Genomic DNA, 23,696 nt, shown 5'->3' on the forward strand with positions numbered 1-23,696 from the left:
TTTTCACTGCACAGCGATCCCTCTTGCTGTTCTGGCTTCTGGAATTCAGAATATTTTTTTTCTTGTTTCCCCCCTCCAAAAACTAGGTGCGTCTTGTGGTCTGGTGCGCCTTATAGAGCGAAAAATACGGTGGTCGGTTAGGTCCAATGCCTAAGCCAATACCGCTCATCACCTGTAACCAAGGAAGTTGTGGCCTTTTTAAGCCCGTTAACTTTAATAATTGTGTCATGTGTCATTATTTCTGCCTGGGGGCGGGGCGGGATCTCGCCACACAACTGAACCCGAGGGCTTCTCCATGCATGACCCACAGACCTTAACTGCAGGAGAACAGGGCTGGATGAAGACCTTTTCTTCATGCACCGAAATGCACAAGTCTCCTGCTCCACCAGATCCAGGCATGCCTCCCCTGGACTTTTGCCTTTGCGCATCCCACCAGCTGGGAAACGTGATTCTCCCTCTCGCCAGCCGCTCCCTGGCTGCTGTTGAGTAATGTGTGAAATACGGCCACACTTCTGGGATTCGGCTGGTGGCATCGCTAGTGACAAACGGCACCATGAAACGCCGTTCGTCTTCACCGCTGCCAACTCCCTTAAAACAAAAGCAAGCGCAGACCGTGCGTCTATTGCAAGTTCATCTCCTCTTATGGCCAGCTGCCTCGGGAGGCCCTGTTGCAAAGAAGGAAGGCAGCAAGAACGCATTTTAAATAAACATTAGCAGACCAGCTCCTTCTGCCCTTTTGTGACCTTTCTTGCTATGATGCATTTCCTTACTCCGGAGGCTGAAGCTTCCTTCCTCTGCCCAGTGCCAAAGCACCCCACAACTCATTGGCAAGCCCCCTCTCACCACCCCACAGGGGCAAGAAAATGTGTAGCTGGACCCAGGCTAAAGGCTGGTGCAAGAAGAGGGTGGAGGGAAGGGTCTGCTTTTTAAGCTGCCTGAAAATATGCTCACCTTTTCCTTCGATTGGGAAAGGGGTTTGCAATGGCTATGATGACGACATCTCACAATACAGTGGCACCTTGGTTCTCAAACTTAATCCGTTTCAAAACCAAAGCGTTCCAAAACCAATGCACGCTTTCCCATAGAAAGTAATGCAAAATGGTTTAATCCGTTCCAGACTTTTAAAAACAACCCCTAAAACAGCCATTTAACATGGATTTTACTCTTTAACGAGACTGCTGATTCATAAAATAAAAGCATATTGATTCACAAAATGAAAGCAATAATCAATGTACTATCCTATAAAATAAATAAGAGAGAGAGCAAAAACAAAAGTGCCAAACTTAATCTCTTCTAGAAGTCCATTTGACTTCCAAAAAACATTCGAAAACCAGAACACTTACTTCCGGGTTTTCGGTGTTTGGGAACCAAGGCTTTTGAGTACCGAGGCACTTGAGAACCAAGGTACCACTGTACTGTCACAGCTACCCTACTGCTGTTAAATATTTGTGCATGGCGTTCTTAAAAACACAAACACATGCATTAAGGACTCAAAACAACCACTTGCCAAATCCTAAAACAACAAATGTAACAGCAAAAAGTTTTAAAATCTGCAATAGACAGAGAAGCAAGGTTCCAAAACTGCAAGCCTTTCTAAACAACCGGACATTGTGGAGTACCCTAATGCTAGCACATTGATTCATGGATGAGAGTCCACTTGCAACAGACAAGCATGGCGACACCTATGGAAGATTTTCATAGAACTGTAGATTCATAGAAGGGTTGGAAGGGATCCAAAGGTCAAGGGGCCAACTCCTTGAAATGCAGCAGTCACAGGTGAAGAAGCCCTGGCAGGTGGTCATTCCACCTCTACTTAAAAAACTCCAACGAAGGAGACTCCAACACCCTTCCACTTGCCATCAGAAAGTTCTACCTGGTGTTTAGTCTGAATCGCCTTTCTTGTTGCTTGAAGCCATTGGTTCGTGTCCCACTCTTCAGAGCAAGAGAAAAAGCTGGCTCCCTCTTCCATGTGACAGCCCTGGAGATATCTAAAGGTGGATCTCAAATCTCCTCTTTTCCAGTTAAACATACCCAAATCCCCCAACCGTCCCCCATAAGGCTTGATTTCCAGACCCTTGATCATCAGAGGACTAAACCTCTTCTCCACACTTTCCGGCTTGTCAACATCCTTCCTAAATTGTGGAGCCCAGAATTGGATGAAGGACTACTGACCAAAGCAGAACAGAGCAGTACAATGACTTTCCTTGTCCTGGACACTAGACTTCTGTTGATGCAGCCTAGAAGAGCATTAGCCTTTTTTGCTGCTGCATCACACTGTGGACTCATGTTCAGCTTGTGGTCTACTAAGACCCTGAAATCCTTTTCACATGCACTGCTAGTAAGCCCAGTGTCTCCCATCTCATATTTGTGCAACTGTTTCTTCCTGCCTAAGTGGAGAACCTTACAACTGTGCATTTGTCTTGTAAACAGAAGCTTTTTTCCACCCGACTCCTTAAATTAAAAAACAGGGGCCTTCTCTGTTGTGGCAGCATGACTGAACAAGCTTGATGCTTCAGGAAATCTGGAATTTGGCCTCAAGGACAGAGAACAGCAGAGCACAGTGGCCTGATCGCACGTAAGCGTCTTCCAAACTGTGACTTGCCATGAAGAAGAAGGCATGCTGGTGCCCAGAGAGAAATGGTGGCAGCTGTCACTCATTCCCCACTGCTGGTGCTGCAGTATCAAGAGCTAAGCCATGGTTTGTCAAAGAACCAATGGAGTTGGAAGAGTCCCTTAGGATCGTCTAGTCCAGGGACAGCCAACTTCCAAGAGACCACGATCTACTCACACATTAAAAAACTGGCAGTGATCTACTCCGTTTTCTGGGGGTTCAGGTCAAAGTTGTTGAGCTTTTCTTAGGGGACAAAAAACCACTCACCGACAGATGGCTAATGAAACTGTCAGCGAGGCTTCTACCTTTCATTCTAGCGATCTAGAGGGCGGGGCAAGGGGGTGGGGCCGGATGGAGGAGCCGGCGATCGAATGTGATCTACCTAATTTTCCCAGGGATCGACCAGTAGATTGCCTCCACCAAACAAGGCATGAGTGGCAAAGCACACCTTGGTTGCAGGTGGTGGTGTGTTTGAAGCAAGGCAACTTCAGGTTTGCATGTAACATGAAGCCAGACCCTTGCTTGGCTCCCAGTAAAAAGGTAAAAAAATGGTAAAGGACCCCTGGACGGTTAAATCCAGTCAAGGAGACTATGGGGTTGTGGCGCTCATTTCACATCAGGCCAAGGGAGCTGGCGTTTGTCCACAGACAGCTTTCCAAGTCATGTGGCCAGCATGACTAAACCACTTCTGGTGCAACGGGACATGGTGATGTAAGTCAGAGTGCATGGAAACGGCGTTTACCTTCCAGCCGCAACCATACCTGCCGTATGTTCCGGTGTACAAGACGACTTTTTATCCATGGAAAATCACCCCAAAAGTCGGGGGTCATCTTATACGCCGGGTATACGCATTGGGAAGGAGGAGAGGGAGCCAGTGAGCAGAGGCACCCCTTATGCCATCGCTCCTCCTCCCTCCCCACCGAAGGGGGCGCAGAAAGTCCTTCTGAGTGTGGCGCTCACCCACCCGCCCACCAAATGCCTCGCCTTGGGCTGCTGCTGCTTCTGTGATGGCAGAGGCAGCGGAGGGGTGCACGCTCTGCCCCTTGTGGCACTCAAACTCTATAACTCTAAAACTCTAAAATTGAACAGCAAAAGTTGGGGGTCGTCTTATACACCCAGTTGCCTAATACGCCGGAATCTACGGTATTTATCTACTTGCACTAGCGTGCTTTCAAACTGCTAGGCTGGCAGGAGCTGGGACTGAGCAATGGGAGCTCACCCCCGCCATGGGGATTCGAACTGCCGACCTTCCGATCGGCAAGCCCAAGAGGCTCAGTGGTTTAGACCACAGCACCACCCTTTAGCTCCCAGTACTGCAGCGTCAAGACCAGTGCAGAAGGCAAATGGCTATTATTGTCCCTCTTGGTACCCGCATGTTTACACATTTACAGGAAGTTTTAGTTTAGTTTGTTTTACACTGACATAAAAACCAGGCACTTCTGCAAAAAACAACAACCCTGGAGGGAACGTGGACCGCAGGGATCAGGCAGGAGCAATGCGAGAGAGCAGCTGATCCCCAAGCAACTGGTATGTGAGATGTAAGAAGGCACCCTGTGCTGATGTTTTGGATACAACCAGTGGGGTGTAGTGGTCAGTGTGTCAGACTAGGACCTGTGAGACTGGGGTTCAAATCCCCACTCAGGCCCTGGGTGACCTTGGGCCAGTCCCCATCTCTCAGCCTAGCCTACTTCACAGGGCTGTCGTGAGAATGAAACGAGGATGAGAACCATTTACTCCACTCTTTGCTCCTTGGGGGGAAAGGTGGCATAGGAATTGTGATAGGAATTTTATGGTCTTAGATATATGGTAATGTTCATAAGTGTACCAACCAAGCACATACATAGATCAGCACAGGAAGGTCAACCTGGAACCATTTTAATTCTTAAACTGAGCAAATGTTTCCTCTGCAAGGTCAAACTGGAAAAGCCTCCCCATTGCCTTTTCCTTCGCAAATCCTGTCTTAAGGGTATGTCTGTGTTTGAATAGGGTGTGAGCCTGTGACCTGGCCCAGGAACTAAGTATTTATCACTACAAAAGAATGGTCAGGCTCCCAGGAAATCCAATCAAGTAACCTGCCAGACAGGAGATAAACAACAGGAGAAAAACAACATTCAAATTTCTGTTTTAGACCACCTTTTCTGTGATGTAGGTGTGATGTATCTGAGGGGTGGTCTTAGGTTACACCCCTTCTGTGATGTATGTATGATGTTTCTGGGGGTGGTCTTGATCTAAAAAAGTAAAGGTACCCCTGCCCGTACGGGCCAGTCTTGACAGACTCTAGGGTTGTGCGCTCATCTCACTCTATAGGCCGGGAGCCAGCGCTGTCCCCAGACACTTCCGGGTCACGTGGCCAGCGTGACAAGCTGCATCTGGCGAGCCAGCGCAGCACACGGAACGCCGTTTACCTTCCCGCTGGTAAGCGGTCCCTATTTATCTACTTGCACCCGGGGGTGCTTTTGAACTGCTAGGTTGGCAGGCGCTGGGACCGAACGACGGGAGCGCACCCCGCCGCGGGGATTCGAACCGCCGACCATGCGATCGGCAAGTCCTAGGCGCTGAGGTTTTACCCACAGCGCCACCCGCGTCCCGATCTACAGGTCTTGATCTACAGGGTGGCAATTTCAAAAGTCTTTATAAGGCCTTGCACACCATTTTTCTGGGTCCTTCCTCTCTCCTGCAAGTGAGGGGAGCACCCTGTTGCAACAGATCAATAAAGGCTAAGCCTACAGGCTGCTGTTTTGCTCCAAGTTATCCTGGTTGGTGTCTTTGTTTTTGTCCAAGGGAGCCCTCGGATTTTTCCGTTAACAGAAATGTAACATAAACGCAATAAATAAAGAGTGCCTTTATCTAGCACAGAGGAGAACCCCAGTTCCCACGGTTGGCAGATTCGACCCTCCTCCTTTGCCGGCCACGCTCTTCTGGGACTCACCTCAATCAGGAAGTCTCCCGTGCGAAGTCCTGCTCGCCAGGCCACACCTTCCACGTCCACGGACTCCAGGTATTGGAGAGCCGGGAATGCGGGCGTCGGGGTGAACTCCTCGATCGGAGTCTCCGCTGAAACGAAGAGAGACCCTCGGTCAGGGGGGAGGAAGCTGGGATTTGCATGTCCAAATGTGGGGAGGAAAAAAGACGGGTGCCAGCGAGAGATTCCTGGAGACTGCAAAATGTTCCCTGGCCACAGTTTGCTCAGCTGCCAGGCAGCTTCCTAACCACAGACAAGGCCTACACAAAACTAACGTTTCCAAACGTTCTTTTGGAAGCCGAACGTCTGACGGGGCTCCTGTGGCTTCCGATGGGCTGTGGGAGCTTCCTGCAGCCAATCAGAAGTTGCGCTTTGGTTTCCGAATGTTTTGGAAGTCAAACGAACTTCCAGAACGGATTACCCATTCAACTTCCAAGGTACGACTGTATTATTATCATTAGTACTATTTAGCAAGAATTTTATCATTCATCTTTTATGTGTTTGGGTTGGGTTTTTTTTAAAAAAAATCAATCAGTATATTTGTATTCTTTGTATTGTGTTTATGATGATTGTGTTGAATATTAAATTGTAAAACCCTATATATATATATTGCCCAATCCTCTTTGAAAGCCGTCCAAGCAAGTTCATGACCATTCCTGCGTCCTGTGGGAGGGAGTTCCAAAGTTTAACTATGGACTATAGTAAGGTTAAAGTTTACTGGGAAATGATATATAATGAAAATAAAAGGATGTTTAAAATAATTGTAAAAAACAACAACCCAAAGCTTTTCTTTTCGGAATTATAGGGACAGAACTACCTAAACTGTATAGAAACTTATTCATGTGTGCTGCTACAGCGGCAAGAATGCTACTTGCCCCAAAATGGAAAGCAGAGGGGACTTCCGGGTTAGCGCCATCGACTAAACTAACTTGATTTTTGGACTTGAGCTGAAAGGAACAGTAAGGAACTAAAATCCCTCTAGAGGGGGTTTAGGGACACTACAAGAATGGCTGGAGGAGGGAAAATCCAGGTTGAATTGGACAGAGCTTTCGTTCTCCTGGGAAAGTTACAAGGCCAAATCGATGTTTTGGCTACAAATGTTACAACTCTGGACTTAACAGTAAACAACCTTGTTGAAACTGATAAGGATTTGAAACAGGAAGCCTATTCAATTGGACCAACAGAGAAACTTGAGAGCTTTGAGATTATGGAGAAGGAGACATATGTTGCCCCTGAAGAAAAGGAAGGAGGAGCTGTAATTTTGCAGATGTTAAAGGAGAGCTGTAACTGGAGGCCTGACATGATGGTAACAAAGCAAAACAAAAACCTGATGTGGAAAGTCTGGCCTGAATTGGAGAGTGGAAAATTGAGAGATCTTCTTATGTGGAGATCTGAAGACCGAAGGATTAGAAATTTGGTCAAGGAAGTTGGAGCTTTGGGGACATTTGGACTTGAAAGGAGTATGAAACAAGATTTGGAGTACCCCATAGGCCTTACTTTTAAACATGAAGGACTGGCTGGAAGAAACATGGATCCTGTTGGGCCGGAGCCTCTCCCAGATTTGGGGTTCAACATTAAGGACTATCAAAAAGACTGGCAGAGAGGAACTGAGAGAGAATTAAGAGCCTCGGATGTGAGATCTCCAGGCTAAACAGTATATTGAGACTGATGGACACTTGTTGGGGACTGAAACCGGGAAGGGGGTGGGTGGAGTTTGGGAATCCAAAGGGTATATAATTATAATTTGTTCTGTTTTTATTTTTGTTTCACTATTTGTATGAAAATGGGGAAAGCTGTGGAAGGGAAATTTTGGTCGACTTTAGGAAAAATGTTTAAGAATGAGTGATGATGTATAAATATTGATGTTTAAGTTTGGATAACCTAAAATTGGTTTTTAAAATGGTTTAAATTAAATGAAAATAAGGTTTGCAAAAATAAATTGAGAATATGGAAGAAAAGAGGAAAAGTGAAATAACAACATGCTAAAATAAATTATTAAGTTAAAGTTGAGAAATAAGCAATAAGGACTTGCTGAGCTAATAATTTAAATTGGAATACAAGAAGGGGAGGTGTGAGGAGGTCTGAGAAACAAGTTAAATGAAAATAAGTAATTGAAATTTTATGTGTTTTTAATTGTTTGTAAGTTTTGGATTTTTGTATTTTTGTTACTTTTTGTTACTTTTTGTTTTTGTCTTGTTCTTAAAAATGCTAATAAATATTCATTAAAAAAAGAAGAAGAAGCAGAAGTCCCAGCAAAGGAAGAATGGATACATAAACTTAGGGAATATGCAGAAATGGCAAAACTTACTGGAAGAACAAGAAATCAAGATAACAAACTTTTTATAAAAGAAGGGAAATGGTTTATTGAATATTTACAGATAAATTGCAAACAGATAAGAACATTGGCAAGGTTATTGTGATAAACTGCAGTTTTATAACAGTATATAATTAAAGCAGATGAATAAATGAGCAAATTAAGTTAATTTGGATATGCAGAAGATATTAAAAATAAATTTAAGGAACTGCAGAAAGAGGGCAAAGGAAGTCAAGTTTTGAAGTGTTAAAATGATTGTAAAATTAGTGAAATGTATGAACCTGAAAAGCACACATAAAATAAAATAAAATAAACTATGCACCTCACGAAGGACTTTTTTTTAAATCTGTCCTGAACCTTCCAGCATTCAGCTTCATTACATGTCCACAAGTGTTAAAGCATGTTGAAAAACGCAGATGTTCTGGAGTCTGTCCAAGGAACACTGGCTGTCAGAACCATTTAGACACCCACCCGACGGCTTCCATCACGGTTTTAAAGAATCCAAAAATGAAACTGTTGCTGCTTCAAGGAAAGTATCTAACTTAATTGCTAAAATCTGCCTCCATGGTGGCTGGAAGGTAGCCATGTAACAAACTTATTTTGACCAGTATGGGATTTAGGGGAAATTCAAAGATATTAGGTAAAGGTAAAGGGACCCCTGACCCCTGCTCTCCACCTTGACAAGTGCTTTTACTATTTTAAAAATAGACGCATCACCTACGTTGTCGAAATAAATAAATAAAAATTGTCCAGTAGCACCTTAAAAAGGTAAAGGGACCCCTGACCATTAGGTCCAGTCGTGGCCGACTCTGGGGTTGCGGCGCTCATCTCGCTTTCTTGGCTGAGGGAGCCGGCGTACAGCTTCCGGGTCATGTGGCCAGCATGACTGAGCCGCTTCTGGCAAACCAGAGCAGCGCACGGAAATGCCGTTTACCTTCCCGCCAGAGCGGTACCTATTTATCTACTTGCACTTTGATGTGCTTTTGAACTGCTAGGTTGGCAGGAGCAATGGGAGCTCGCCCCGTTGTGGGGATTCGAACCGCCGACCTTTTGATCGGCAAGCCCAAGGCTCAGTGGTTTAGACCACAGCACCACCCGCATCAAAGATATTACTTTCAGCCTAAGGTCACATTCAGGCTCTCAGGATTTGCAAGGGCTTTCCAGAAATTTAGATTTTTGCAACACAACTGGATTACAGAGCTCTGTTGACCAAGTGCAAGAAACCCACTTAAACAACAACAAATGGACCTTTAGTGATTAGGAAAGGGAAATTGAAAAGTGGGAGATGATCAAATGATGAACGGGATACTGTTTAAAAACCCTGTAAGCAAATCAGGATGGTTGCTTTTTGCCATGTAACCTCCCTGCAAGCAAATCGGAATAAATGTTTGATAAAGGCTGGCTGTGATCTACCCTCCGAAAAGCCTTGTGCAAAGGAATTGGGACGGATGCTGAATAATGAGGTCAACTGGAGGAGCCCTGATTCCTGCGCCGTATGAAGTGGTTGAAAATATTTCTAAAGGCTAGAATTGTTCCATGGCTGCCTGCAAAGGAAATGCGCCTCTCAAAAGGCGTTTAGCATCCTTTGAAGGTCTCAGTTAATGCGAAGAAAGAGGCTCCGGCTAAAAGGTGCGTCGCGGAGAAAAAAGGGGTCCAGGAGGACGAGAGGCGAGGGAGGGAGGCGAGGCTGCCTTTGAAAAGGGAATGTCTTGCCCCAGTCAGCAGAAGACAGAGCGCAAACACTTTACCGGGAAGAAAGGAGGAGCACAAATCTGAAAACAAATAGCAAGTGCCTCAGAAGCAGGAAACCATTCAGAGAGGCAACGGGGAAGGGGGTGAGAGAAGGAGCTGAATAAGGCAGAAGAGACCAACAATGTGTCCAGAGGAGGGCAACCAAAATGGTCCAAGGCCTGGAAACGATGCCTTATGAGGAACGGCTAAGGGAGCTGGGCATGTTTAGCCTGGAGAAGAGGAGGTTAAGGGGGGATATGATAGCCATGTTCAAATATATAAAAGGATGTCACATAGAGGAGGGAGAAAGGTTGTTTTCTGCTGCTCCAGAGAAGCGGACACGGAGCAATGGATCCAAACTACAAGAAAGAAGATTCCACCTAAACATTAGGAAGAACTTCCTGACAGTAAGAGCTGTTTGACAGTGGAATTTGCTGCCAAGGAGTGTGGTGGAGTCTCCTTCTTTGGAGGTCTGTAAGCAGAGGCTTGACAACCATATGTCAGGAGTGCTCTGATGGTGTTTCCTGCTTGGCAGGGGGTTGGACTCGATGGCCCTTGTGGTCTCTTCCAACTCTATGATTCTATGATTCTTCTATGATTCTATGAATTGATCTGAGATGGTCGCAATGGCAAGATATGATAAAGGGATTAGCATAACCGAAGGATTGCAGAAACTGTGAAGAACAGAGGTTAGCCCACAAGCTAAAAAGGAGTGGATCCAGGGGGCTTTGGGGAGCTCTTGCCAAATTTATGAAGTTAAACCAGTGATTGTGAACCTGGGGGAGAGGAGCCCCTCCAGAAGTTGTGGAACTGCAGCTCCCATCATTTTGACCACTGGCCAGCCTGGCTGGAGCTGGGGTCCAACAACATCTCCGGCTCTGGACTAAAATATTTCCCATTCTTGACTAAAACGTTAAATTCCTGTGCAGTCACTGGGTTAGCAGCAAAAGCTATCAGTCTTCTACCAAAAGCATTGTCGATGACGCCCAAGATGCTAGTACTCATCGGTCACTGCCAACCCCATAAGTTTACATGCAAAATTGGATTATTACTTTTTGCCTCGGTGCGTCTGGCTGTTAATCAAAAGGTTGGTGGTTCGAGCCCAGGAATGGCTATGGGCAAGATTTCTGCATTGCAGAGGACCCAGAGTCCCTTCCAACTCTAGGATTCTCTGATTCAAATGTCTGTTTCTCCAATTTGGAGAGATCCTTTTGGATCTTTGGTGTCCCTTTTTCGTTTTAATCCTTCTCAATCACTTGAGTGCCCGATACGTCTATCTGATGAAATGTTTGTTTTGTCCATAGTTTTCCACTGTTTCCAAACACTTTGAAAACTGTTCCGCGAAGGGAGGACGCCTTTGTGATTGACATGAGGGCTGGCCAATCAGTGCTATGGACTGCCGGCTCCAAGTAGAGGCAAGGCAGCTTTGTGATTGACAGAAAGGGCAGCCAATTGGCGCTGTGCAGATTTAGCTTTGGCCCAGACCAGGCAACCAAAAAACCTCTGAAGTCTGAGACCTTTTGACAAGCCCCAGTTCCAAAGATCATCTTGCCCTGGGGCTCAGCTGACTTCCACTAGGATGGCTGGCAGAGTCCCTGATGCCCTCAAACTGTCCTGGTTCCCACTCCATCAAGAACTTGGAACTCAGGTTGCTGTTCCTACCAAAAAACTTTTAAAGCTCAGATCAGTGTGGCACACAGGCAAAATGCCAGTTCGGTGGCAAAGCAGGGGTTGCACATGGTTAATCAAGCACTGGCAGGGGCAAATTTTAGCAATCTTTTGTAATGCGCTGTGAGAGTCCAATATTTGGCGTCCCCAAATGGATCTTCTCACATATGAGTTGTCTCAATTTTGCCTCCCTCCACCCCTCAGCTTGGCGTCCCATGAAGCAGAACCACCCACACCACCCTAAATCTGGCTCTGGCAATGGTGTTGACCCCACAACAACCTGCAACCCCATTTTGTCCTCTCTGTCCTGGCCCAGAAGCCTCCTCTGGGCTCGTGACTCCCGGTCTGGATTCCAGCTTAGACCAAATGCTGCTCTTCTTGAATTGCATAGCAGTTTCATTGTCCAATTGCATGCCATATATACACATATATATAGAAAACTGCTTTGCATTATTGTGCAGCTGGTTCTGCAAGCTGCTGGTTCTAATTTCCTTAGGGCTGTGGGGGTTTTGGATGAAGAGTGATGGGCAAGAAGGCTGCACTTTTGATGAAGCAGCCGTGAGTCATCAGCAGGTTCCACCTCGGAAGTGATGCATGTCTGGAGAGAGACTGGATGTGCTGAAAGGTGAGAATCAGCCCCCAGAAAGGAAAACGTCAGATCCCTGCCAGTTAGAAACCCTGGAGAGCTCATGAGTTCTAGTCTTATGAGAGCAGGAGAAAACCTTTTCTCATCCACTTTCTCAATGCTATGCATGATTTATAAACTTCTACCAGGTAGCCTATCTTGGAGAACTCTGATTCTAAACCTCTGATACCTTGTGGGGTATCTTCAGGAGAACAAAAGGCTTGGGAGCAAATCTTAGGTAAAAAGGTAAAGGTAAAGGACCCCTGGAAGGTTAAGTCCAGTCAAAGGCAACTATGGGGTTGCAGCGCTCCTCTTGCTTTCAGGCCAAGGGAGCTGGCGTTTGTCCACAGACAGCTTTCTGGGTCATGAGGCCAGCAGGACTAAACCGCTACTGGTGGGCCTTCTGGCGGTTCCCTCACTCCGGGAAGGAAAGCTACAGGGAACCATGCAGAGGGCCTTCTCAGTGGTGGCGCCCTCCCTGTGGAACACCCTCACATCAGATGTCAAAGAGATAAACAACTACAGTGGTGCCTCGCAAGACGAAATCCGTGATGCTCTTCGTATAGCGGTTTTTTCATCTTGCGAAGCAAGCCCATTGACAGCTTAGCGGATTAGCGCTATTAGCGGTTTAGCGGCTTTTAGCGGATCAGCTGATAAGCGGTTTAGCAGCTTAGGAAAAGGGGGGGAAAGGGGGGGAAACCCGCAGGAACTCGCAAGACATTTCGTTTTGCGAAGCAAGCCCATAGGGAAATTGGTTTTGCGAAGCGCCTCCAAAACGGAAAACCCTTTCGTCTAGCGGGTTTTCCGTCTTGCGAGGCGTTCGTCTTGCGGGGCACCACTGTACCTGACATTCAGAAGACATCTGAAGGCAGCTCTGTTCAGGGAAGTTTTTAATGTGTGATATTTTAGTTTATTTTTGGTGTTTGTTGGAAGCCGCCCAGAGTGGCTGGGGAAACCCAGGCAGATGGGCGGGGTACAAATATATTATTGTTGTTGTGTCTGGTACCTGCTGGGACAGGGAAGGGACAGATACAATGGGCAAGAGATTTGGGGTATAATATACAGCTTTCATCACGGGAGAAATTAATGGAGACACAATTTGAAATTTACGGCATGTTGTACGTTGAAAGGAAATGATATGAAAATGATGTACCATTGGTATTTAACTCCCACTAAATTAGCAAAAATGAAGAAGACAGGTACAAATATCTGTTGGAAATGTAAAGAAAAGGAAGGTACCTTCTATCATATGTGGTGGACGTGCAAGGTAATAAAAGCGTTCTGGGAAATGATATATATTGAATTGAAAAAAAAATGTTCCAAATAACTTTTACAAAAAACCCAGAAGCTTTCTTATTAGGAATTTGAGGTGCCGAAATCCCAAGGGAACAGAAAAGATTGTTTATGTATGCAACCACAGCTGCACAGATTATATTGGCCCAGAGATGGAAAGAAGACAAAATCCCTACCAGAGAAGAATGGCAGATCAAATTGTTGGACTATGCCAAAATGGCAAAAATGACTGGAAAAATCAGAAATCAGGGAGACCAACCAAAATTTTAATAAGGAATGGGGTGAAATTATAATTGACCTGGGAGACCAATGTAAACAGTTAAAATTGTTAGCGGGATTGCAGTAACACTTGTAATGTAAGAGGAACTATGGATACAATAGAGATGTTTAAAAAATGTGGATTTTTATAAAAAGATGCAGTAGAAAAGGTGGGACCCGGGGAAGAGGGAAGTACAGTGGTGCCTCGCAAGACGAAATTAATCCGTTCTGCGAGTCTTTTCGTCTAGCAGTTTTTTCGTCTTGCAAAGCAAGCCCATTGACGGCTTAGCGGTTTAGCGGCTTTTAGCGGTTTAGCGGCTTTTAGCGGATCAGCTGATAAGCGGCTTAGTGGCTTAGAAAAAGGGGGGGGGAGGGAAAAAACCCCGCAGGAACTCGCAAGACATTTTCGTCTTGCGAAGTAAGCCCATAGGGAAATTCGTTTTGCGAAGCGCCTCCAAAACGGAAAACCCTTTCGTCTAGCGGGTTTTCAGTCTTGCGAGGCGTTCGTCTTGCGGGGCACCACTGTATTGAGATTTGTGGGAATCTTGTACTTATGGAAGGTGTTGTGGTATGACTGTAAATTTTAATATGTAAAATGAAATAGACAAATTTGGAGCGGGGGGAGGGATGGAGCCACTCCACAATGAGGAACGGTTGCAGGGTTTGGGACTCTTCAGTTTAGGGAAATGGAGAGGAAGAGGCAACACGATAGAAGATCATAAAATTATGCATGACAGAGATGAAGTTTTTCTTCCTCTCTCATAAGACCAGAGCTTATGGACAACCATCACAGCTGACTGTTGGAAGATTCAGGGTGGATAGAATAATAGAGTCATAGAATTGTTGACTTGGAAGGGACACCAAGGGTCATCTAGTCCTACCCCCTGCAATGCAGGAATCTCAACTAGATCATACATGACGGGTGGCCACCCAACCTCTTCTTAAAAGCTCCAAGGAAGGAGAGTCCACCACCTCTTGTGGAAATTCATTCCAGTGTGAAACAGCCATTATCCTCAGAAAGTTCTTCCTGAAGTTTAGTTGCAAACTCCTTTCTCGTAACTTGAAGTCCTTGGTTTGGGTCCTACCCTCCTGAGTAGGAGAAAACAGGCTTGTTCCAGCCTCACAGAGCACATATTTAAGCTATGGAACTCCCTCCCACAGGGGGCAGAGATGACCACTGATCTAGGTGGCTTTGACAGGGGATCAGACAAATTGATGGAGGAGGAGAGAGCTATCCAAGGCTACGCTCTGCCACCACAGTCAAAGGTGCTCTTGCACTTTAATCCTGCTTGCTGCTTTCCCAGGCCATAGCAACAGTCTGGAGCTCTCAAAGGCTCGCAGGGCTTATCTATGTACACTTCCCCTTGTGCCCTGCTTTCCCCCAGGAAAAACCCGCTCTCTAGTGCTTGATAGGAGCAAATAGCAATTCAGGTTGGATTTCTGAAAAATAAGTCATGTCAGACTAACCTGATCTCGTTTTTTGACAGAATTACAAGCCTGGTAGATGAAGGGAACGCAGTGGATGTAGCCTACCTTGATTTCAGCAAGGCATTTGACAAGGTGCCCCATGATATTCTTGTAAAGAAGCTGGTAAAATGCGGACTTGACTATGCTACCACTCAGTGGATTTGTAACTGGCTGACTGACCGAACCCAAAGGGTGCTCATCAATGGTTCCTCTTCATCCTGGAGAAGAGTGACTAGTGGGGTGCCACAGGGTTCTGTCTTGGGCCCGGTCTTATTCAACATCTTTAACAACGACTTGGATGATGGACTCAAGGGCATCCTGATCAAATTTGCAGATGACACCAAACTGGGAGGGGTGGCTAACACCCCAGAGGACAGGATCACACTTCAAAACGACCTTGACAGATTAGAGAACTGGGCCAAAACAAACAAGATGAATTTTAACAGGGAGAAATGTAAAGTATTGCACTTGGGCAAAAAAAAATGAGAGGCACAAATACAAGATGGGTGACACCTGGCTTGAGAGCAGTACATGTGAAAAGGATCTAGGAGTCTTGGTTGACCACAAACTTGACATGAGCCAACAGTGTGACGCGGCAGCTAAAAAAGCGAATGCAATTCTGGGCTGCATCAATAGGAGTATTGCATCTAGATCAAGGGAAGTAATAGTGCCACTGTATTCTGCTCTGGTCAGACCTCACCTGGAGTACTGTGTCCAGTTCTGGGACCACAGTTCAAGAAGGACACGGACAAACTGGAACGTGTCCAGAGGAGGGCAACCAAAATGGTCAAAGGCCTGGAAACGATGCCTTATGAGGAACGGCTAAGGGAGCTGGGCATGTTTAGCCTGGAGAAGAGGAGGTTAAGGGGTGATATGATAGCCATGTTCAAATATATAAAAGGATGTCACATAGAGGAGGGAGAAAGGTTGTTTTCTGCTGCTCCAGAGAAGCGGACACCGAGCAATGGTTCCAAACTACAAGAAAGAAGATTCCACCTAAACATTAGGAGGAACTTCCTGACAGTGAGAGCTGTTTGACAGTGGAATTTGCTGCCAAGGAGTGTGGTGGAGTCTCCTTCTTTGGAGGTCTTTAAGCAGAGGCTTGACAACCATGTGTCAGGAGTGCTCTGATGGTGTTTCCTGCTTGGCAGGGGGTTGGACTCGATGGCCCTTGTGGTCTCTTCCAACTCTATGATTCTATGATTCTAGGTTTTCTCCAGATTGACGTAGCAAAAAATCCATGTCTAGAAAGTGCGGGTCAAGCAGAGAAATGCTTGGACCAGTGCTTTCTAGGAAGAGAACAAGCGGAAGCGTGGGCGAGCCCTCTATTTCTCTTTCCCGCCCAGGAAGCATCATCACCTCCCAAGTGCAGATGTTTAGCTGCTTCCACTCCGACAACAAGGGAGAGCGAGAATGTAAATGCGGATTGTCGGGATACCATCAGTCTCTGGAGCTTCAAGAGGCAAAGGCCCCCCTTGGGGAAGTGGGAGGGAGAGGGGTCGTGTCTGCTGCCTAGGCTTGGCAATGTTGTCTTGGAATGGAAAGAGTCATCATAGCTTGGCATGCGGAAGGTCCCAGGTTTAGTCCTTGCTAGAAGGAATCCCTGGAAAACTGCTGCCTGCTAGCCAGTGTAGACAGCACTGAGAGCCAGTGTGGTATAGTGGTTAAGAGCGGTGGACTCATAATCTGGTGAACTGGGTTCGCATCTCCGCTCCTCCACATGCAGCTGCTGGGTGACCTTGGGCCAGTCACACTTCTCTGAAGTCTCTCAGCCCCACTCACCTCACAGAGTGTTTGTTGTGGGGGAGGAAGGGAAAGGAGAATGTTAGCCCCTTTGAGACTCCCTAGGGTAGTGATAAAGTGGGATATAAAATCCAAACCCCTCTTCTTCTTCCTCTTCTTCTATACAGAGCACAGTTCTGGCCTAGTAGAAGGCAGCTCCTTCTTCCTCTCTTGCAATGCTAGGTTTCCGCACTCTGCTCCTCTGTTTCAAATTGTTTGCCGTTGGTGAGACTGATCCTGTTTATTTGTATGGGAAGGCTCTCCCCCATTGCTCAGAGAGTCACAGCTGAAGGGAGACGAGAGGGACCCCAGAGACTCAACAGAGGATTCATGGTGCGCATGAAGGGTATGGAGGCTTTAGAGCTGGAGAAACCAAGAAAAACAGCTTCAGCTCCCAAGGCAAAAGCCCCTTGGCAGGACTCACAATGTCCAGCTAGGCCTAGAAATGGGCATCCTTCGTTCATCGCAGGCACCCATCAGCACCCACTTCAGAATCCACATTGTGCTTAAAATGCCCCAGATAATCATAGTTACAGGTATGTAGCCGTGTTGGTCTGCCGTAGTCAAAACAAAACAAAACAAATAAATAAATAAAACAAAACAAAAAAATTCCTTCCAGTGGCACCTTAGAGACCAACTAAGTTTGTTCTTGGTATGAGCTTCCATGTGCATGCACACTTCTTCAGATACACTGAAACAGAAGTCACCAGACCCTTATATATAGTGAGGGGGTGGGGAGGGGTGTTACTCAGAAGGGTGGTGGGAATGGGTGATTGGCGGATAGGTGTGGTAAACCTGTTGAGGACTGTTAGACTGTTAACGACTGCAATTGGTCTTACAGGAAAAAGCAAGGGGTGAGATGGCTAAAAATAGCTTTATCATGTATAATGAGATAAGAATCCAATGTCTCTATTCAGACCAGGTCTCTCCATGGTTTTAAGTTTGGTAAAGGTAAAGATAAAGGGACCCTGACCATTAGATCCAGTTGTGGCAAACTCTGGGGTTGCAGCGCTCATCTCGCTTTATTGGCCGAGGGAGCCAGCGTACAGCTTCTGGGTCGTGTGGCCAGCATGACTAAGCCACTTCTGGTGAACCAGAGCAGCACATGGAAACGCCATTTACCTTCCCGCCAGAGCAGTACCTATTTATCTACTTGCACTTTGACGTGCTTTCGAACTGCTAGGTTGGAAGGAGCAGGGACCGAGCAACAGGAGCTCATCCTGTTGCGGGGATTCGAACCGCCGACCTTCTGATTGGCAAGTCCTAGGCTCTGTGGTTTAACCCACAGCACCACCCGCGTCCTATTAAGTTTGGTAATCAGTTGCAATTCAGCAACTTCTCTTTCCAGTCTATTTCTGAAATTCTTTTGTAATAATAAGACAGCTACTTTGAGATCTTGTATAGAATGTCGTGGGAGATTGAAGTGTTCTCCTACTGGTTTCTCATAATCACACTGCAGTTCTTGCACTGACCCTGCAAGGTAGGTCACTGTCATCATCCCATGAACACAGGAGGCTCTGAGAAAGGAGGGGGGCTGGCCTAAAGCCACCCACTGCTAAAGAAGCGAGATTCGAACTGGGGGCGACCTCTTAGTTGCAATGCTACTCTGGCAGCTGGCTGCTCAGTTCCCCCCAATGGAGCTGGCTTCTTGGGAGGAGAGAACTTTTATGGAGAAGGACAGATCAAGGGAAGGCACAAAACCGTTCTCTTCTGCCTTGGTCAGGCCACACCTGGGGTCCGATGTCCGGTTCTGGGCACCATAGTTTTAGAAGGATATTGACAAGCTGGAAGGTGGGCAAAGGAGGGGAACCAAGACCATCAAGGGGTCTTGTGAGGAGCGGTGGAGGAAGTTGGGCACCTTTGGCCTGGAGAAGAGACGACTGAGAGGTGATACAATGGTCACCTTCAAATGATCACAAGCGCTCTTCCATGGAAGATGAAGCAAGCTTGTTTTCTGTTATTAAAAATGGTAGGACCCAAACCAATGGATTCAAAGGAAGAACTTTTTGATGGTAAGAGTGGAACAGACTCCCTCAGGGAGTAGCGGTCTCTCCTTCCTTGGAGGTTTTCCAACAGGGCTTGGATGGCCGTTTGTCAGGGATTCTTTAGCAGGAATTCCTGTATCGCAAAGGGTTGGACCAGATGACCCAAAGGTTCTATGACCCTAGGTGACCTCTCCACCTCCCAAGAGCTTTGGGGATATCAATGTAGGCCACAGACCTTTAAATCTGGGGCATAGCATCTTTGGCCCAGATGCTGTTCTCCGAGTCAAGGCCCACCATAAATATGCAAAGCACAGATACATACGTTTGCTTTCTTTTGGATAATTTATTGTATTTTCGTGATTCGGCTTTCCAAAGAAATGTGTGTTTGGGGGCACGGTTGAGCCAAATGGATGAGCGGAGGTCAAAAGGATTCTCTCCAGGCTACTGAGGGCCTCTTCCTTGAAGGCAACAACCACAGCAAGAGGCGGGTGCACAGCTATGGGAATCACCCCAAACGGAGACACAGAGGTAGAGAAACAGCTTTGCTCCCCACTATCAGAGATGCCATGCCCAGAAGAGATGGTTGACTCTACCACTCATATTTGGCTCCAACGATTTGAAAATGCAAGCAAAGAGAAATTGTATCTGTCCTCTTATTGTTTGGAAACGCCAGCGCCCTTGCTTTTGTTCAAGGTGTGTGTGTGTGGCTTTCCTCTTTGGGGGGAGAGGCTCCTGGAAGCCTCTGGACCCCAAGACCACTCTACCCTGGCAAAGGGGGGGCACTCACTTGTTTGCTTGCTGACCCCTTAGGCAACCCACTCTCTGCAGGCACAGCAGGGCTGGGAAAACCCGCTTGGCTTTTCTGGAAAGGAAAGCTTAGGATCGCAAGGACACAGAGATGCTACAGCAATACTCATCCCCCCCCCCCAATCAGGCAAAAGGCACTCCTCTTGAGATGTTTCTCTTTGCCCTTCTGCCCACCCCATAGGGCAAAGCCCACCCCCCAGCGGCTCATGTTTCCTTGCACATATTGACAGGACGATCTTGAAGGAGTGTCTCCACCCCCAGCGTTCTGCCCAGATGCTGAGGTCCAGCACCGAGGGCCTTCTGCGAGAAGTGAGGTTACAGGAACCAGGCAGAGGGCCTTCTCAGTAGTGGCGCCCGCCCTGTGGAACACCCTCTCTCCAGATGTCAAAGAGAAAAACAACTACCTGACATTCAGAAGACATCTGAAGGCAGCTCTGTTCAGGGAAGTTTTTACTGTGTGACATTTTTGTGTATTTTTGGTCTTTGTTGGAAGCTGCCCAGAGTGGCTGGAGAAACCCAGCCAGATGGGCGGGGTACAAATAATAAATTATTATTATTATTTCCACCATCACCTGGGTGTTTGGGTGTCTTCTATCACTAGGACCAAGGTGGTTGTGGTCTCCCTCAGGACACCAAAGCTGTTGAGATGTCATCCAGGCAAGATGGGAATTTTGCACACTTGGACCTCGCACCGGTTCGCTGTTGTGAGTCAGAAAATGGGCGCCCGCAGCACCCTGCAACCTGTAGCAGAAGAGGCCAGGGAAGGGCACCATGGCGTGAGCTGGGATCTCCAGCAGCGCTAGCACCAAGGCTCAGGGAGACATCTCCTGCAAGAGCTGGAGGTTCTCTCCCCACACCTGGAGGGCAGAAAGCAACTCCTGGCTCCAGGCAGCTGCTCCTTCCTTTCCTGCTGAACCGCCTGGCGGTGCAGTGGTTAAGAGTTCTGGACTAGGACCTGAGAGGTAAAGGTAAAGGGACCCCTGACCGTTAGGTCCAGTCGTGGCCGACTCTGGGGTTGCGGTGCTCATCTTGCTTTACTGGCTGAGGGAGCCGGCGTACAGTTTCCGGGTCATGTGGCCAGCATGACTAAGCCGCTTCTGGAGAACCAGAGCAGCGCACGGAAACGCCGTTTACCTTCCCACCGGAGCGGTACCTATTTATCTACTTGCACAGGAGCAGGGACTGAGCAACGGGAGCTCACCCTGTCCTGGGGATTTGAACCGCCGACCTTCTGATCGGTAAGTCCTAGGCTCTGTGGTTTTACCCACAGCACCACCCACGTCCCTCCCAGGACCTGAGAGACCAGGGTTCAAATACCACACTCAGCCATCATGAAGCTCACACCGGATGGCCATGGACCAGTCATTGCCTTCTCTCGGGCAGGCCTACCTCACAGGGTTGTTGTGAGGATAAAATGGGGAGAGGAAGAACCATGTGCCTTGAGCTCTTTGGAGCAATGGAAGCAAATGGAAGATATATGTATATGTATATATATGTGTGTGTACTGTATATATTCCCCCAAGGGGGGAGGGGGTGGTCCTGGTGGGCTTCTCGCATGTTACAAAGGGAGCCTGCAAATGAATGTGGGGTGGGGGGTAAGGCAGAATCGCTAACAAAGCTTTGGGAAGACGCTCCCTCTACCCGAAGGGCTGGGAAATAGCAGAGAGGAGGCTGCAAACTCTCAGGGGGCCCCCTCCTCCTTTTTCCTGCCAACCATAAACCCACTCAGGAGGTGTCCTGATTCCTTATCTGGAGTAGAGGCAATCGCTTGGCAGTCTCCCCAAATCACACACTGACATCCCTCTCGGTCCAACCCTTCAGGAGGTGCGTCCCCACCCCAAAGCCCAGACTTCAGACTCCCTGGGTATGCCCCCACCCCCAAGAAAACCCCACCCCACCACCCCACTCCCAGGAACAAATTCCCCTAGACCGTGAGTGCTCTCTCTCTCTCTCCCATTCCAGACACAAAGCCCTTTTCCAGCGCGAATCTAGCCGACCACCCCCCCCTTGGCAAAGAAGCCACAGCTTGTGGGGGGGGGGAGGGAGGAGAAGTGCTTTCCAATTCCTGGCAATGAGCATGTGGGTCACGGCAACCCGCCCCCTCCGAGAGAGGAGCAGGGGAGTCCTCTTAGCGGAGGTGTGCTGCAGCCAGGGGGAAGGTATTTGGGAGAAAGGAGCATTTCTCAGGGAGAGGCGCCCCCTTTGCTGTGGGGTGCCCGTTTTGGGGAGGAGAGGCATCACAGCACGCAGGAGGAGAGGGCACAACCTGTGCCACACACAGCCAGACACACAAAGGATCCCCTGCGCTCTCGGGCATCCCAAGGGGCACCATTTTTGTGTCTCTCTCACACCCTTTCCCGGAGAAACGCTGCCACCAGACCCCTCTGGCGGGCAGGACCCAGTGCCAGGAAGCCCCGCCATCACCTGGGGCCAGCTCCATGCCACTCCCATCATGCAGCCAGCCCTCTCCCTGTCCTCCCACGGCACCCCCCAGTCCGCCGGGTCTTACCTTTGGCGCCCCGGAGGACGAAGCCAAAGCCCTCATGCTCCCTCTTCTGCAGGACGGCCGCCTTCTCCTCGATGATGTAGTCACTGGGCAGGAAAGAGCACAAGAAAATGAAGCCGGGGGGAGCCGTCAGCACCATCGCGCCCTGCCTTCGAGGGGGGGCCCTCTTCCCAGCCAGGCGCTCATCGCAGGCAGGAGCCCGTCAGGCGGGGAGGCGGGCAGAGGCTCTCGCCCTCCCGCTCTCCCCGGGCAAAGGAGGCTCCTTCCTTCCCCTCCCTGCTTCGGAGGGGGGGGCGCCAGGCCCTCCCCCCTCCCCGCCGCCCGCTCCCCCCACCCCCGCTCAGTCACCTGCATGTGGATGCAGAGCGCTTACTGATCCCGTGCGCGAGGGGGGCTTTCCTTTCAACGGAACCGCCTTAGCTGGGGGGTGGGGGCGGGCAAGAAGCCACCCTTCGCCAAGAGACTCTCTCTCTCTCTTTCACTCTCTCCCCCCCCCAACTAGGAGGGGGACCCAAAGGGAGAGGGAGGGAAGGTGCCCAGCGGTTGCGTGTTCGTGTGCATGTGGGGTGCAAAGGGGGGGGGGGAGTATGCACCGGGAGAGGGCGACCGTGGAGTTTCTTTCTGCTGTCACTCTCACCTTCTCCTAAAACTCCCCTCTGTTGCTAAGTAACTGTCTGTCATTAAAAAAAGAGAGAGGGGAGAGGGGAGGGGGGGTGAGGCAGAGCTGTGCTCCACTGCCTTGCTTTTAACAAAGCTGATGCTATTTCTCAATGGAAGAAAGAGAGGGAGGGAGGGAGGGAGGGAGGGAGGGAGGAAGAGAGAGAGAGAGAGAGAGAGAGAGAGAGAGAGAGAGGAATGAGAGAGCACAGGCAAATCCATCATTTTGGGGAAGGGGGCCAGTATGGTGGTTGGTGGTGGGGAGAGGGGAGAAGAAAGCCCCCCTGCTCGAGACAGAGCCCAGCGTGAAAGGCTGCTGTGCAAACCCTCCCTTCTCCACCTGGTCAAGGGATTCACTGGGCATGGCAGAGGAGGTTGCCACGCGTGGCTCTCACACATGAGGTGTGCCGGCAGGTGCCATGCTTCCTCTCTCACTCACTCACTCATGCATGCATGCACACTGCAGCAGAGACACACGCCCAACACCCACCCACGCTCTTGCACACACCAGCCCCCCCCCCACGGTCTCTCTGCCTGCCAGGGTTCTCTGGAATCCATGCTCAGCTCAGGCACACACCCTCGGCTGGAAGCCCTGCTGCGGCCGGGACCTGCGTGCTGATGCCCTCTCCAGGGCTGTGCGAGTGGCGCAGGGGTTCAAAGGGCCACCTGTGAACCAGGTGTGGGAAGGAGGTAGACAGACGGGGAAGGGTGGGAGAACTCTGAGTGGTTTGTAGTCAGCTGGCAGAAAGGGTTCCTGGGGAGAAGTGAAGTGGCTTTTGACACCTAAAACTGGGCCACTGGGCCACAGGAAGCTAGCCGGGGGGGGGGAGAGAACCCACTTTGGTGCTGAAAATGAATTTTGGGTCTCAGGATGTGCTCAGAGACACACCTCACCTTTTAATTCTAGCTCTAACGTTTTCAGCAGAGACACCACCTTGCCAACAAAGGTCCGTATAGTGAAAGCTATGGTTTTCCCAGTAGTGATGTATGGAAGTGAGAGCTGGACCACAAAGAAGGCTGATCGCCAAAG

General features: G+C 48.5%; 1 protein-coding gene and 1 long non-coding RNA gene across 12 annotated transcripts in view; one reads left to right on the top strand and one right to left on the bottom strand.

Annotated features, from left to right (window-relative positions):
* The window catches only part of SHANK3 (SH3 and multiple ankyrin repeat domains 3), a 487,858-nt gene that overhangs the window by 70,933 nt on the left and 393,229 nt on the right, over window positions 1-23,696 (bottom strand). For all 11 annotated transcript variants that reach the window (XR_014160963.1, XM_081879612.1, XM_081879611.1 and 8 more), the window contains 2 exons: window positions 22,013-22,095; window positions 5,541-5,665 (listed from right to left, as the gene is read on the bottom strand). Coding sequence is in view for 10 of the 11 variants with exons in the window: in XM_081879612.1 (XP_081735738.1) it covers window positions 5,541-5,665; window positions 22,013-22,095 (208 nt within the window). In the remaining variant the exon portion in view is untranslated. The remainder of the gene's footprint in view (window positions 1-5,540; window positions 5,666-22,012; window positions 22,096-23,696) is intronic.
* Window positions 4,735-5,362, top strand: LOC309351147. Its single transcript, XR_014160723.1, has 2 exons — window positions 4,735-4,831; window positions 5,209-5,362. It is a non-coding gene; the product is annotated as an uncharacterized lncRNA (long non-coding RNA).

Source organism: Podarcis erhardii, assembly GCF_964252035.2.
Source record: "Podarcis erhardii genome assembly, chromosome: 10".
In the NCBI taxonomy this organism is placed as follows: domain Eukaryota; kingdom Metazoa; phylum Chordata; class Lepidosauria; order Squamata; family Lacertidae; genus Podarcis; species Podarcis erhardii.